At 43.7% G+C, this 15084-nt stretch overlaps 1 protein-coding gene across 1 annotated transcript in view; it reads left to right on the plus strand.

Annotated features, from left to right (window-relative positions):
* LOC310865868 (heparan-alpha-glucosaminide N-acetyltransferase) overlaps positions 1 to 15084 on the plus strand; it is a gene marked incomplete at both ends in the record, with an annotated part of 52176 nt that overhangs the window by 7765 nt on the left and 29327 nt on the right. Inside the window, 3 exons of the mRNA XM_083775076.1 lie at positions 6270 to 6346; positions 7776 to 7806; positions 8786 to 8946. Coding sequence (XP_083631202.1) covers positions 6270 to 6346; positions 7776 to 7806; positions 8786 to 8946 — 269 coding nt within the window. The remainder of the gene's footprint in view (positions 1 to 6269; positions 6347 to 7775; positions 7807 to 8785; positions 8947 to 15084) is intronic.

Raw genomic sequence — 15084 nt, forward strand, 5'->3', positions numbered from 1 at the left:
GGGGCAAATAGCTGTGGGGCTTCTGAGCCCTGCTATCTGGGCGTCTATGGGGCTTGTGTCTATGGGGCTCAGAGGACGTGTGTTTGTCTGTTGGACAGGAGCGATGCATGTGATTTAATTCTGGCCTCCCTGCTCGGCCTTAATTGTGGCCTGGGGGCAGACACAAAGCACGCCTCTCTGGAAACAGGATGCTGGTGTGGCTTTGACCTCCCCCTCGCCAAATAATTGATGTAATAATACAGTCAACATATCAGCACATGTACACTGGGGCCATAGATCTACTGCCCAACCAGAGAGGGGAGGGGGGAGAGGGGGGGGAGAGAGAGAGAGGGGGGAGGGGGGGGAGGAGGGGGGGGAGGAGAGAGGGGAGGGGAGGGGGGAGAGGGGGGGGAGGAGAGAGAGAGAGGGGAGAGGGGAGGGGAGAGAGAGAGAGGGGGAGGGGAGAGAGAGGGGGGGAAGGGAGGGAGGAGAGAGGGAGGGGGGAGAGAGGGGAGGGGGGGAGGGGAGGGGAGAGAGAGAGGGGAGGGGAGAGAGAGGGGGAGGGGGGGGAGGGGGAGGAGAGGGAGAGGAGAGAGGAGAGAGAGAGAGAGAGAGAGAGAGAGGAGGGGAGAGGGAGAGGGAGAGGGAGGGAGAGGGAGGGGGAGGGGGGGAGGGGGGGGGGAGGGAGGAGAGAGAGAGAAGGGGGGGGAGAAAAAGAGAGAGAGAGAGAGAGAGGGGGGGGGGGGGAGGAGAGGGAGAGGGAGAGAGAGAGGGAGAGAGGGGGGGGAGGGGAGAGAGAGAGGGAGAGAGAGGAAATCCAAGAATACAGGGGTCAGGATCCAGCAGAATTGGCAGCTAGCCTTACTTTTTTTTTCTTCTTTTTTGGACGAAAACGATTTCTCAAACCACCGTGTCCTGAATTCAAAACGTCGAGTAAAAGGCTTATTAATGCTGAACCAAAATTGGCTCAATACGCTTATAGTCAGTGTTGGAACGTATCATTTTCAACAGTTTAACAAAACGAAGAAGGAAATACCATTCCCCCCCCCCCCCCCTCCCCCTAGCTCCCACGTCATAAATCCTTTCTCTTCAGCTGGCAGTTATGGTTGAGGTCCACACACACACACACACACACACACACACACACACACACACACACACACACACACACACACACACACACGCTTTCCCAATATCACGTCATATGACATCATGCGATATGTCACTCATGGGTTATTACAAAATACCTGTAACGTATTGACGTATCCATCTATCGGTTCCGTTAGTCCTGGATCTCGTGTAGGACTCGTGGCAACATACTTAACCCATTCTGAACGGGAACCCATTTTGGTGTTAGCATCTTTTTATGCTTTGGCTATTGAAAAATAGCAGATCTACAAGCTCATAGCGCGCCACCGAGTGGCGCGCTACGAGCTTGTAGGTCTGCTATTTTTGAAAAATCGAAGAGCGACTGACATTAGAAGACATTTTTTTAATCTGATCTCGGGTCAGAATGGAAAACTGTCAGGATGTGTAGAAGACATTTTTTTAATCTGATCTCGGGTCAGAATGGAAAACTGTCAGGATGTAGAAGACATTTTTAGAATCTGATCTCAGGTCAGAATGGCTTAATCAAACGGTGACTCAGCACCCAAGATTAACGTTGCCTGTATCTCAGCCCGGTGACTTATGATCCATACCCTTGATAAGCAACAACTTTCCGCGCTGGACGGCAGCATCCGTCATCTGCCTCATATAGGCAAGGAACATTTGTGAAGGCGAAAGGCTTTTCTTTTGGTTCTTGAAAGGTTTTTTCTGCTCATTCTTCAGTGCCTGCTTTTGACATGATATACAGTAGAACAGTAGACTTTGTTTGCACATTAATTTTTCTAAAAGGCTTTGGTTTTTAATCTTATTCTGTGCAGTCTTGCTAAAAGCCTTCAGCCACTTCTCCCTACTATGGGGAAAGCACACTGGCCACAGTATTAGCTGTGATATATATACAAGACACGTGACAGTTATTACAGCCAAACAAGGGGTTGTCACAGCTGTGCCTGTAACGCCAGGTGCCTCGGCGCTGCTCGCCTGTCGTCGGCCATTCTTGAAGTTTGCTCCAAGACACGCTGTCGTGACAGGAAGTCGAGGTATACCCGAAGCAAAGCCCACTTCCTCATTGTGATATTATGCTGTGATGTCTCCATGCAGAGATAATCACCGTGGCATGTCCTCTGAAGTACCAGGCGTTTATTATGACTGGATTGGGTTTCCGTCTACTTGATGTGGCTCTGTGATAATGTAAGTTGGGTAACTCGATACCCAATAGTGATTGAGTGTAACTTATCCATTTGCAACGGGGGGGAATGTACTGGAGCTAATACTGTAATTGGTTATGTACAGCGATTTAATCCATTCTGAACGAGAACCCATTTTGGTGTTCCCATTTTGGTGTGCATCATGTTATGCTTTAGCTATTGAAAAATAGCAGATCTACAAGCTCATAGCGCGCCACCGAGTGGCGCGCTACGAGCTTGTAGGTCTGCTATTTTTGAAAAATCGAAAGAACGACTGACATTTTTAGAATCTGATCTCAGGTCAGAATGGGTTAATCAAACCAGTGTGTGTCCAGTGGAAACCTCGTATGAATCTGATCTCGGGTCAGAATGGGTTAAATGGAAGAAATCCTATCGGTAAGCCACAAGCAGTTGCCATTGCCATGATGATATAATCTATATTATGGCACGGCCATAGCCTAAATCCGTCCGATATAAATCATGCAGACTAATTCCCGGACAGTGAGGTTTTGAATGGAACTATAGCCTCTCTGTGGAAACCTGGACCTACGCCCACCATGCTCCGAGCTGCCTCTCTGTGTTTGTTTCCACTTAGGGACTACATGCCACGAAATGATCCCAATCCACATTGAATTAATTAAGTGCTTAAGTTAAATATATTCCCCCTTAATTTGAAATCTGCGCGTCTGGCATTGGCGATGTCAATCTGCCTGAAATGTTGGTGGGGACCGTCCACAGTTTTAATTAAAAAAGATGGGCAATACCGCATCAATAAGTCCCTCTATACCGCAGCAATAAGTCCCTCTATATACCGCAGCAATTCACTGAGGGTCTCATCTGGGTATTTAACCTTTGTCTTTAGTCACCACGTCACTATGGTGACTAATGGATGTATTTGTCAAAATCTAAGTGTGTGTACGCACGTGCGCGCGCACGCGTGTGTGTCCTTGTATGTGTGTCTGTGTGCGCGTGCGTGTGCGTGTGTTACGTGCGTACGTCCGTGTGTGTGTGTACGCAATCATCTGCGTGCGTGTGGATTCTTGTGAGCGTGCGTGCACGCGTGCACCAAAGGTTCACTCTACTTTAATAGCCCTTTTGAAATGATAGTGGCCGATTAAAATCTGGTATCAGCAGGTTAGGGCTAAAAGGAGCAGTAATGGCTTGGTGCACCTCTTAACCCCTTTAGGCCTGACGTTGACATTTAAAATCATGACAGTTTTCTGAAAAACCCTATGTTTCTATATCAGTGGTGCTCAATATTTCATGTCAAGGACCCCAGAAATTATATGTAATATTTCCCGCCGACCCCCATCTGAAAATATGTTGTTCCAGGAACCCTCCAGAAGCAACGATTTGAGTTAAAAACTGAAACTCTGAAAGAATATATGTTCAAAGATTTGAGATTTTCACGATTTTTCAAAAATAGCTGACCTACAAGCTCATAGCGCGGCACTCGGTGCCGCGCTATGAGCTTGTAGATCTGCTGTTTTTCAACAGATGAAGTTTAAAAGAATGGTTAAAGTGGTTAAAAAGCTATAATGTGACACAGACGCGTCCTCGGGTCTAAATGGATTAATTGAATCTGGACAGAAAAAACAAGGGAAGGGAAAAAAAAAGGTAGATACAGTCAGTGCACCTTATCAGACAGTACGTTGTTTCTGTGGAGGTTGTCTTAATCTCCTTATGGCTCTTAAAGACCTCCTTATGTTTTGTTTTTGTTTTTTTTCCTTTTTCGTCTGTGATTAAATAACGCAACGCATGAATCAAAGGCATAACATGATGACTTTATTGAGGACGGAAGTCAGATTGTCACATGGTGACGAAGCTGCCCTGGAGCCTACTGTGTGCTAGACACAGTAAGTACCCAAGTACATTCACTTGAGTACTGTACTTAAGTACATTCACTTGAGTACTGTACTGCACTTGAGTATATCTTTGGGCTATGTACAGTAATATCCCATTCAAGACGGAGAACCCCTTTTAAGCATTCTGTTATACTTTAGCTATTGAAAAATAGCAGATTTATACCGAGTGCCAAGCTACGTATACGTAGCGCAAATCTTTGAATATATATTCTTTCGGAGTGACCGTTTTAAACTCAAATCTTTGCTTCTGGGAGGTCAGCAGAGATATGTTTGTGAGTTTGGGTCCCAACTAGAAATGTAGTGTAGTCAAAAGTACAATATATTTCTGTTTTGAAACATAGCGGCGATCCAATCATGAACTTGCTGAAAGAAAGAAATGTACTTCACAAATTCCAATTAATTTGGCTATTGAAAAATAGCAGATCGGTGCCACGAGCTTGTAGATCTGCTATCTTTTTGAAAAATCGTGAAAATGTGGTGGATATCTTTGAATATATATTCTTTCAGAGCGAACGTTTTGATTTGAACTCAAATCTTCACCACCGCTGAATGCAGCAGTCCCGTTTTCTCTGACATGGAGTCCAAACACCTCCTCCTATAGCTGCTGATTCAGGGGAACACTCCATCACACGCTGTGTTTCAGAGGCTCTGGCTAACGCTACGTTATAAGTGTATCATATATTAAAGCCAGAGTCTCTAGTCAGCACTCCTGCTTGAGGAGATCCAGAGGACAAGTGTTCATTTCCTGAGTGATTCATAATGCTTAGATTGCATTACCTTGTGTGTTTGCATTTGGGTGAGTGACACAATAAAAAGGAGCCCAATAACCCCCTGGCTGGCATCTTGAACTTTTACATTCAAGAAGTTATGTCTGAATTATACCTAGCCTGGCTAATAAGCCTATACGCGGCCGGGTGGTCGAGGAACAGGTCACACAGGGATGTTTTTTTTCTTTCAGCATTTCACACGTGGATGAGATATTAACTCAGTTTGGGTTAATAGTTTGTTCTCAGTTCACACCACTTTAGCCCTGTGGCCCTTTAGCGTCCCCATACCTGGCGTATGTCATTATTTTTTGGGGGGGAGGGATTTTGTTATTTTTTTTATTTTTTTTTATTTTACTTTAAATTTTTTCGACGACACTGAAATTGAGTTTAATTGCTTATTTCTTTTTTTTATGATTCAAAATGTTATTGCTTTTTCAATTTAGTTTCACAAAACAATTAAGACAAAAACGAAACAAAACTAGACAAGAAAATAATAAATACATTACACAACGAAATCTTTACAGAAAAGATAAAACAATACAGACAATACAATACAATAAAATAATAATAAAACAAATTAATAAGTTTAATTGCTGAATAAATAAAACACGAATTCACGTGAAAACACGAATTCACGTGAGACATTTCATGTTCATGTTTAGTGTCTTGAATCGTGAGAGTGTTTCACCCATAGACTGTAAAAAAAAAACAATTAAATAAATTACTAACAAATATAAACAAATAAATTATTAACGTTAAATGTTACACCCCACTATAGATGAAGGGAGTCTGACCGTGGCATTCCATTGGTCAGACCAGCAGTTAGAAAGCGCTCATGTCATACCAGTGTTCCTCCAATCGTAACTAATGGCCAGTAAAATAACCAAGTACCGTCCTTAAGTAAATTTTTGAGGTATTTGTACGTTACTTGAGTATTTCCAATTTCCAGTACTTTTACATGCTGCATAAATAGTACTTTCTACTTTTGGCACTTTAAGTACATTTTGATACCAATACTTTTGCACTTTTACTCAAGTACATTTTGAATTACGTACTTTTACTTTTACTAAATTGTAGTATTGCTACTTTTACTTAAGTAATAAGTTTGAGTACTTTTTCCACCACTGCAAGCAACCTGTAATCTGTCTTATTATTATTATACACCAACAGCAAACCTGTGTTCTTTCCTGAGTAAAACTGGCATTGTTTTCTCCAGACCCTGAACAGTGAATTTATTATACTGGAGATTAATTCATAGTTTAGTTGATGCTTTGAATTGCGTTTATTTAAAGAATACACGGTAATAAATCGTGATTAAAATGTATACTGTAATATATTTGTGATTTCTATGAACACTTTCTGTCTAGGTTTGCCCTGACAGTGATGGTATTTGTGAATTATGGAGGAGGAGGCTATTGGTTCTTTCAACATGCCCCATGGAATGGTAACGTATATCCATCCATACATCCATCCATCTTCAACCGCTTATCCATAGTCGGGTCGCGGGGGCAACAGCTCCACCAGAGTGCTCCAGACTTCCCTCTCCAGAGCAACATTAGTAACGTACAGCCCGAGATAATCCAATAATTTTACACAAACTACAGTATATGTCACAGTCGGCATAGTCTGTCTCCTCCCCTTCAACTAATGTGAGCCAAATATCAAACATGCTTGATATTCAGAAGACGTCGGGGAGACATCGGCGAGCACTTTTATCGGCGCTATATCTTCTCGCAGAGCCTTTCACACACAGCGAGCAAAACCTCGCCGATCAAAGCCCCATCTTGCGTCAGATCGGGAGTTTTGTCGACGAGCGCCAAAAATGGTCCCCGCGACAGCATAATCGGAGCAAATATCATGCAGTGTGTTACTCCACCACCCCTCCCCCTCTCATGCAAGTACTGGACAATATACAAAGTCACAACACCACCAGGGGTCCAAATCAAACCCCTAGGCCTCACTCACACCTTCGCAACAGACTGATGTATGCTTGTTGTATACAAAGAGTGTGACACTGTACATCTTGCCCCAATGCATTTCCAATGGGAGTCACATGGTTTGACACAACATCTGTGTTGTATGAGGGGGAGGGGGGGGCAGTGGAAACACAGCCGAAAGCCGTACAACAGCTTGTAGTCCAAAATGTTGTATCAAACCATGTGACTTCCATTGGAAATGCATTGGGAAATGACACTTACATCTTGCTTACATCTAGCATGCATCGATGTTGTACGCTAGATCGAAAGGTGTGAGTGAGGCCTTACAGATCTGTAACTCTGGGAGTGTGCAAATGGCGGTTCAATTTGTACACTCTCAGTAAGTAAATTAAATAGTAATTTTTTTTACACCATTTCAGCTGTCTGTTATCTGGGTCAAAGGCACATCCCACCAAGCGACATTACAGACGAGGATGAGATGAGGACAGGGAAAGATGCATGTTCAACTGTCACAGAGATTATTACAAAAATGTATTTCCAATTATGTTTGAAGATGAGCTCAATTTGAGCTCCATAATGACCATCTGGAGACATGTATCGACTTAAGGGGAGAATTGATGGATTTTGTTTTGAGTGCTATGTTTTTTCTTGGCAGCTTCAGCATTAATCATATTATTTGCCAAAATGGCCGCTATAATGAAAAAGATGATTACCTCGAGGACATTGTTATTAATCATTTTTTGTTAAGAATGGATTGTGATCAAATGAAACGACTATACGGTATAATGTTGTGACATTTAAAAGTGTGCAGCTCAACTTCATGTACTTGTCTAGGTTGTTATTAAAAACCTGTTTGTGTGTGCGTGTGTGTGTGTGTGTGTGTGTGTGTGTGTGTGTGTGTGTGTGCGTGTGTCCCTGTGTGTGTGTGTGTTGCAGGTCTCACAGTGGCAGATCTCGTCATGCCCTGGTGCGTCCAGTACAAGTTTTGAAGTATTCCAATCTTTGCACATTTCATGAAACAAGTTGAGCTGTCACAAGAAAAAACTTAACTTCCATGACTGCTGATGTCGAGCTCAGATCTGAGTTGCAATGAACTAATAACAATGCAGTGTTGATTTTAGTTTTGTTCATGGTCTCTTGAATAGTTTTCATTTAGTTTTAGTCACATTTTAGTCACCTGGAATGCTTTAGTGTTAGTCTAGTTTTAGTTGACTAAAATTTTATTTTGGCGGGCCTTGATGCTGTCGTAATGAATGATTTTACACTTCTTTTACACTAGCCCAAAATACCCCCAAAATTATTTGGCGACCCCCTGGGGGGTCGCGACCCATGGGTTGAGAACCCCTGCACTAGCCGATCTGCTATTTTCAGCATGCAACCACATGTAAAATGACTTTCACTAATACTGGATCTCTTGTCCACTAGAGTCCCTTCCTAACATTTTAGTCTAGTTTAAATTTGTTGACAAAATTGTCAATATATTTTAGTCTTAGTTTTTGTCATCATAGCTTAGTTTTCATTATAGTTTCCATTTAGTTTTCGTCAGTGAAAAAAAGGTAGTGGACGAACATTTTTCGTCATAGTTTTAAGGTGGCCTTGGCTTACACTAGCCGATAATCGCCGATAATAAACGCTCGGGGACTCAATCGGGAGCGATTCTCGGGCATAAATTATCGTCTAGTGTGAGTGTATAAAAGATCCAATCGCCGATCACAGCGCAATCGTAATCCCTCTGATCAACATCAAGAATGTTTGATATTCACTCGCTCAGGGCCGAGAATCCTTCAGTTTGAGGTGCGCCCGAGTTTTAAAATCGTGTAGTGTGTGCTGTATAAAAATTATCAGATAAAATAATGTGTAAGGCCACCTTAAGTCGACTAAATCAACACCGTAACAACGAGGATGAATGACATTCACGTGTGGTTCTCTCTGGTTGGTCGGTCCAGGTTCGTGTTCATCATCGGGGGGTCCGCGGTGCTGGCGTTCTCGTCCATGCAGAGGAAAGGCGTCCGGCGCGTCCAGATGCTCCGCAAGCTGACCTGGAGGACCGCCGTCCTGGTTCTGCTCGGCTTCTGTTTCCTCAACTACTCTCCACGGGACGGACCATGTGGGTAATACGCCTCAACGCCACACACAAACATACTCTCTAAGAGAAGGACCATGTGGGTAATACGCCTCAACGTCACACACAAACATACTCTCTAAGGACCATGTGGGTAATACGCCTCAACGTCACACACAAACATACTCTCTAAGAGAAGGACCATGTGGGTAATACGCCTCAACGTCACACACAAACATACTCTCTAAGGACCATGTGGGTAATACGCCTCAACGTCACACACAAACATACTCTCTAAGAGAAGGACCATGTGGGTAATACGCCTCAACGTCACACACAAACATACTCTCTAAGAGAAGGACCATGTGGGTAATACGCCTCAACGTCACACACAAACATACTCTCTAAGGACCATGTGGGTAATACGCCTCAACGCCACACACAAACATACTCTCTAAGGACAGACCATGTGGGTAATACGCCTCAACGTCACACACAAACATACTCTCTAAGGACAGACCATGTGGGTAATACGCCTCAACGTCACACACAAACATACTCTAAGAGAAGGACCATGTGGGTAATACGCCTCAACGTCACACACAAACATACTCTCTAAGAGAAGGACCATGTGGGTAATACGCCTCAACGTCACACACAAACATACTCTCTAAGGACCATGTGGGTAATACGCCTCAACGTCACACCAAAACATACTCTCTAAGGACCATGTGGGTAATACGCCTCAACGTCACACACAAACATACTCTCTAAGAGAAGGACCATGTGGGTAATACGCCTCAACGCCACACACACACATACTCTCTAAGGACCATGTGGGTAATACGCCTCAACGTCACACCAAAACATACTCTCTAAGGACCATGTGGGTAATACGCCTCAACGTCACACACAAACATACTCTCTAAGAGAAGGACCATGTGGGTAATACGCCTCAACGTCACACCAAAACATACTCTCTAAGGACCATGTGGGTAATACGCCTCAACGTCACACACAAACATACTCTCTAAGAGAAGGACCATGTGGGTAATACGCCTCAACGTCACACCAAAACATACTCTCTAAGGACCATGTGGGTAATACGCCTCAACGTCACACACAAACATACTCTCTAAGAGAAGGACCATGTGGGTAATACGCCTCAACGTCACACACAAACATACTCTCTAAGGACCATGTGGGTAATACGCCTCAACGTCACACACAAACATACTCTCTAAGGACCATGTGGGTAATACGCCTCAACGTCACACACAAACATACTCTCTAAGGACCATGTGGGTAATACGCCTCAACGTCACACACAAACATACTCTCTAAGAGAAGGACCATGTGGGTAATACGCCTCAACGTCACACACAAACATACTCTCTAAGAGAAGGACCATGTGGGTAATACGCCTCAACGTCACACACAAACATACTCTCTAAGGACCATGTGGGTAATACGCCTCAACGCCACACACAAACATACTCTCTAAGAGAAGGACCATGTGGGTAATACGCCTCAACGTCACACACAAACATACTCTCTAAGAGAAGGACCATGTGGGTAATACGCCTCAACGTCACACACAAACATACTCTCTAAGGACCATGTGGGTAATACGCCTCAACGTCACACAAACATACTCTCTAAGAGACAGACCATGTGGGTAATACGCCTCAACGCCACACACAAACATACTCTCTAAGGACCATGTGGGTAATACGCCTCAACGTCACACACAAACATACTCTCTAAGGACCATGTGGGTAATACGCCTCAACGTCACACACAAACATACTCTCTAAGAGACAGACCATGTGGGTAATACGCCTCAACGTCACACACAAACATACTCTCTAAGAGAAGGACCATGTGGGTAATACGCCTCAACGCCACACACAAACATACTCTCTAAGAGAAGGACCATGTGGGTAATACGCCTCAACGTCACACACAAACATACTCTCTAAGGACCATGTGGGTAATACGCCTCAACGTCACACACAAACATACTCTCTAAGAGAAGGACCATGTGGGTAATACGCCTCAACGCCACACACAAACATACTCTCTAAGAGACAGACCATGTGGGTAATACGCCTCAACGTCACACACAAACATACTCTCTAAGAGACAGACCATGTGGGTAATACGCCTCAACGTCACACACAAACATACTCTCTAAGGACCATGTGGGTAATACGCCTCAACGTCACACACAAACATACTCTGGACTCGCATAGATGGACCATCTGTGACTCTTTTTGATATAGACAGTCATGGCAGCAAGACTAAATGTTCAGGAGAGGAGATTAAAAAAAAATATATATATATATATATATATATATATATATATCCTAAATGAGTTAATAGCACAGGCAGACTCTTCACATACTAGAGTCTGAAATAAATGCTTAAACATGTAGCTAGGTGTAATGTCAGAGACCACAGAAGACATGTAAATATGAAGTAAATGCTTAAACATGTAGTTAGTGTGTAATGTTAGAGACCACAGAAGACATGTAAATATGAAATAAATGCTTAAACATGTAGCTAGGTGTAATGTTAGAGTCCACAGAAGACATGTAAATATGAAATAAATGCTTAAACATGTAGCTAGGTGTAATGTCAGAGACCACAGAAGACATGTAAATATGAAATAAATGCTTAAACATGTAGCTAGGTGTAATGTTAGAGTCCACAGAAGTGAACCTTTAAAGCCTGTTTTCTCAACTTTCTATAAGCCACATCTCCAAAACTGGTGGGTCAAACTGAACAACCAATATGTCAATTTGAAGCTATGATTCCCTGCTTTCACACGACGATGAGAGAATGAGAACATTTCCAGTGACGTATAGCCTCGGTCAGAAGCAGCGGTCACATGTGGGTACACACACCTCAACATTCCTGGTCTTGGTTTTAGTCACTGCTGTAAGTGGTGCTTACAGCCTTCCTCATGTTAATGTGCTCTGCAGCCACCAGGGCACCCTGTGCTAAGCATCTTTTAAATGAGGCTATACAGTATATGAAAATAAATAATGTATGAAACACTGAGAAAGAACAAGACACGGACAGTTTGGCCTCTGAGTTTTTTTGCAAGTCAAATCTGATCTGTAGCATCAGCCCGATTCCATTAGTTTATTATCCCATTCTGAACGGGAACCCATTTTGGTGTTAACATTATGTTATGCTTTAGCTATTGAAAAATAGCAGATCTACAAGCTCATAGCGCGCCACCGAGTGGCACGCTACGAGCTTGTAGGTCTGCTATTTTTTGAAAAATCGAAGAACGACTGACATTTTTAGAATCTGATCTGAGGTCAGAATCAGAATGGGTTAATCAGACCAGTGTGTGTCCAGTGGAAACCTCGTATGAATCTGATCTCAGGTCAGAATGGCTTCATCAGACCAGTGTGTGTCCAGTGGAAAACCTCGTATGAATCTGATCTCAGGTCAGAATGGGTTATGTTATCACTGTAGGGCGTCTTTATGCTTTATGCCTTGTAATCCTGTAGAGAAAAAAAAGCTTTTATCAATGCCAATACTGTAAGTCAAGCATTTAGCCTTGACTTACTTTAACCCATTCTGACCTGAGATCAGATTCATACGAGGTTTCCACTGGACACACACTGGTCTGATGAACCCATTCTGACCTGAGATCAGATTCTAAAAAAAAAAATTAAAAATATTTTTTTTCAAAAATAGCAGACCTACAAGCTCGTATCGCGCCACTCGGTGGCGCGATATGAGCTTGTAGATCTGCTATTTTTCAATAGGTAAAGCATAACATGATGCTAACACCAAAATGGGTTCCCGTTCAGAATGGATTAAGAGGGTGCTCTCTCCAGTTGTTATAGTGAGATGTAAAAGCCGCCGTGGCACGGTGACAGCTATAGGGGGGTAAAAAACAGGGAGGTTGTCCGGAAAAAAATCCTGGAGATTTGACTCGGCGAGGCTCCGCTCCGCCGAGGGAGACCGCGGATGCCCTTCACACATTAGTCCGTCCCAGTGCTGCTAATGGACTTTTTTTCCCCCTGGATAACTGGGTTAACAAAATATTGTTATTGTGTGTGTGTGTGTGTGTGTGTGTGTGTGTGTGTGTGTGTGTGTGTGTGTGTGTGTGTGTGTGTGTGTGTGTGTGTGTGTGTGTGTGTGTGTGTGTGTGTGTGTGTGTGTGTGTGCAGTCGCAAGATCCAGCACCGGGGGACGTTTAATCCATTCTGGGCGGGAACCCCTTTTGGTGTTAAGCATTATGTTATACTTTAGCCATTGAAAAATAGCAGATCTACAAGCTCATAGTGCGGCACAGAGTGCCGTGCTACGAGCTTGTAGGTCTGCTATTTTTTTTAAACCCGTGAAAATGTGTTGCGCAAATCATTGAATATATATTCTTTCAGAGTGAACGTTTTTAACTCAAATCTTTGCTTCTGGGGGAGGTCCCTGGAAAATATACAGTATATTCAAAGATTTGTGCCACATTTTCACGATTTTTCAAAAATAGCAGACCTACAAGCTTGTAGATCTGCTATTTTTCAATAGCTAAAGCATAACACAAACTACAAAGGGGTTCCCGGCCCAAAATGGGTTAACAGAGGCCGAATACAGCGAAAACAACCCCTGCGGTAATGGACAATTACAAAGGGATAATGTTACTGCGCCGCTCAGTCCCAGCTGTAGTAGACGGAGGAGCAGCTGTATAGTGTAGCGTAGAGCGGCTCACAATGACTTTTACCATAATCCATTAAGACCTGAGACTAGTATAGACTCTACAAAATGTCTTCCAAAACAAAGACCCTTATCAGTGGTGCACTGCACGGTGCTCAAAGACCCTTATCCGTGGTGCACTGCACGGTGCTCAAAGACCCTTATCCGTGGTGCACTGCACGGTGCTCAAACGTTTTCATGTCAAGGAAGGTACCCCCAGAATGATCTGTATTTTTGGCCACAGACCCACATCTCAAAGCAAATATTTGAGTTAAAAACGTTCACCGGGAAAGAATATATATATTCAAAGATTTGCACCACACTTTCACTTTCACACTTTCTTCAAAAATAGCACATCTACAAGCTCGTATAGCGTGGCAGATCTGCTATTTTTCGACAGCTAAAGTTTAATATAATGGTTAAAAAGGCAGTTAAAAGCCCTAAAGGGGTCTAAATGGGATAAACTGCATGGTTTGCCCTCTCTCTGTCTCCCCGAGGACGTCCTTGGCACTTCAGGGGGGGGGGGGTCTGATCTAATAAGAGAATGGAAGCAATATGATGCAGCTCAATATTTGTATTTTGTACCGCTCCAATGTCACACATGTTCTAGAACACGGTGTTAACCTTTGACCTGTGGGTGGGTGGGTGAGTGAGTCATTGCAAACAAACAGTGACCTGGCCCGACATGCTGATTGTCTAAAACTCTAAAGCGTTAGTTCTACAGCGTTAGAACATTATAATTGTTATATGATTGGATTCAATGCCGTATTGAGGCTGTGAGGTTTTCAAGGTTTGCAAATGTTTAGTGTTTTGTCCTGTCCATGTACAGTACGTTGTATGGAATTGTCTCCACCAGGCCGAAGGCATGGGGAGAGAGTATGTTTTGTTGTCTCCACCAGGCCGAAGGCATGGGGAGAGAGTATGTTTAGTTGTCTCCACCAGGCCGAAGGCATGGGGAGAGAGTATGTTTTATTGTCTCCACCAGGCCGAAGGCATGGGGAGAGAGTATGTTTTGTTGTCTCCACCAGGCCGAAGGCATGGGGAGAGAGTATGTTTAGTTGTCTCCACCAGGCCGAAGGCATGGGGAGAGAGTATGTTTTATTGTCTCCACCAGGCCGAAGGCGTGGGGAGAGAGTATGTTTTATTGTCTCCACCAGGCCGAAGGCGTGGGGAGAGAGTATGTTTTATTGTCTCCACCAGGCCGAAGGCATGGGGAGAGAGTATGTTTAGTTGTCTCCACCAGGCCGAAGGCATGGGGAGAGTGTATGTTTTATTGTCTCCACCAGGCCGAAGGCATGGGGAGAGAGTATGTTTAGTTGTCTCCACCAGGCCGAAGGCGTGGGGAGAGTATGTTTTATTGTCTCCACCAGGCCGAAGGCATGGGGAGAGAGTATGTTTTATTGTCTCCACCAGGCCGAAGGCATGGGGAGAGAGTATGTTTAGTTGTCTCCACCAGGCCGAAGGCAT

The sequence above is a fragment of the Protomyctophum parallelum genome, assembly GCF_964188405.1.
Source record: "Protomyctophum parallelum genome assembly, chromosome: 10".
Taxonomy (NCBI): Eukaryota; Metazoa; Chordata; class Actinopteri; order Myctophiformes; family Myctophidae; genus Protomyctophum; species Protomyctophum parallelum.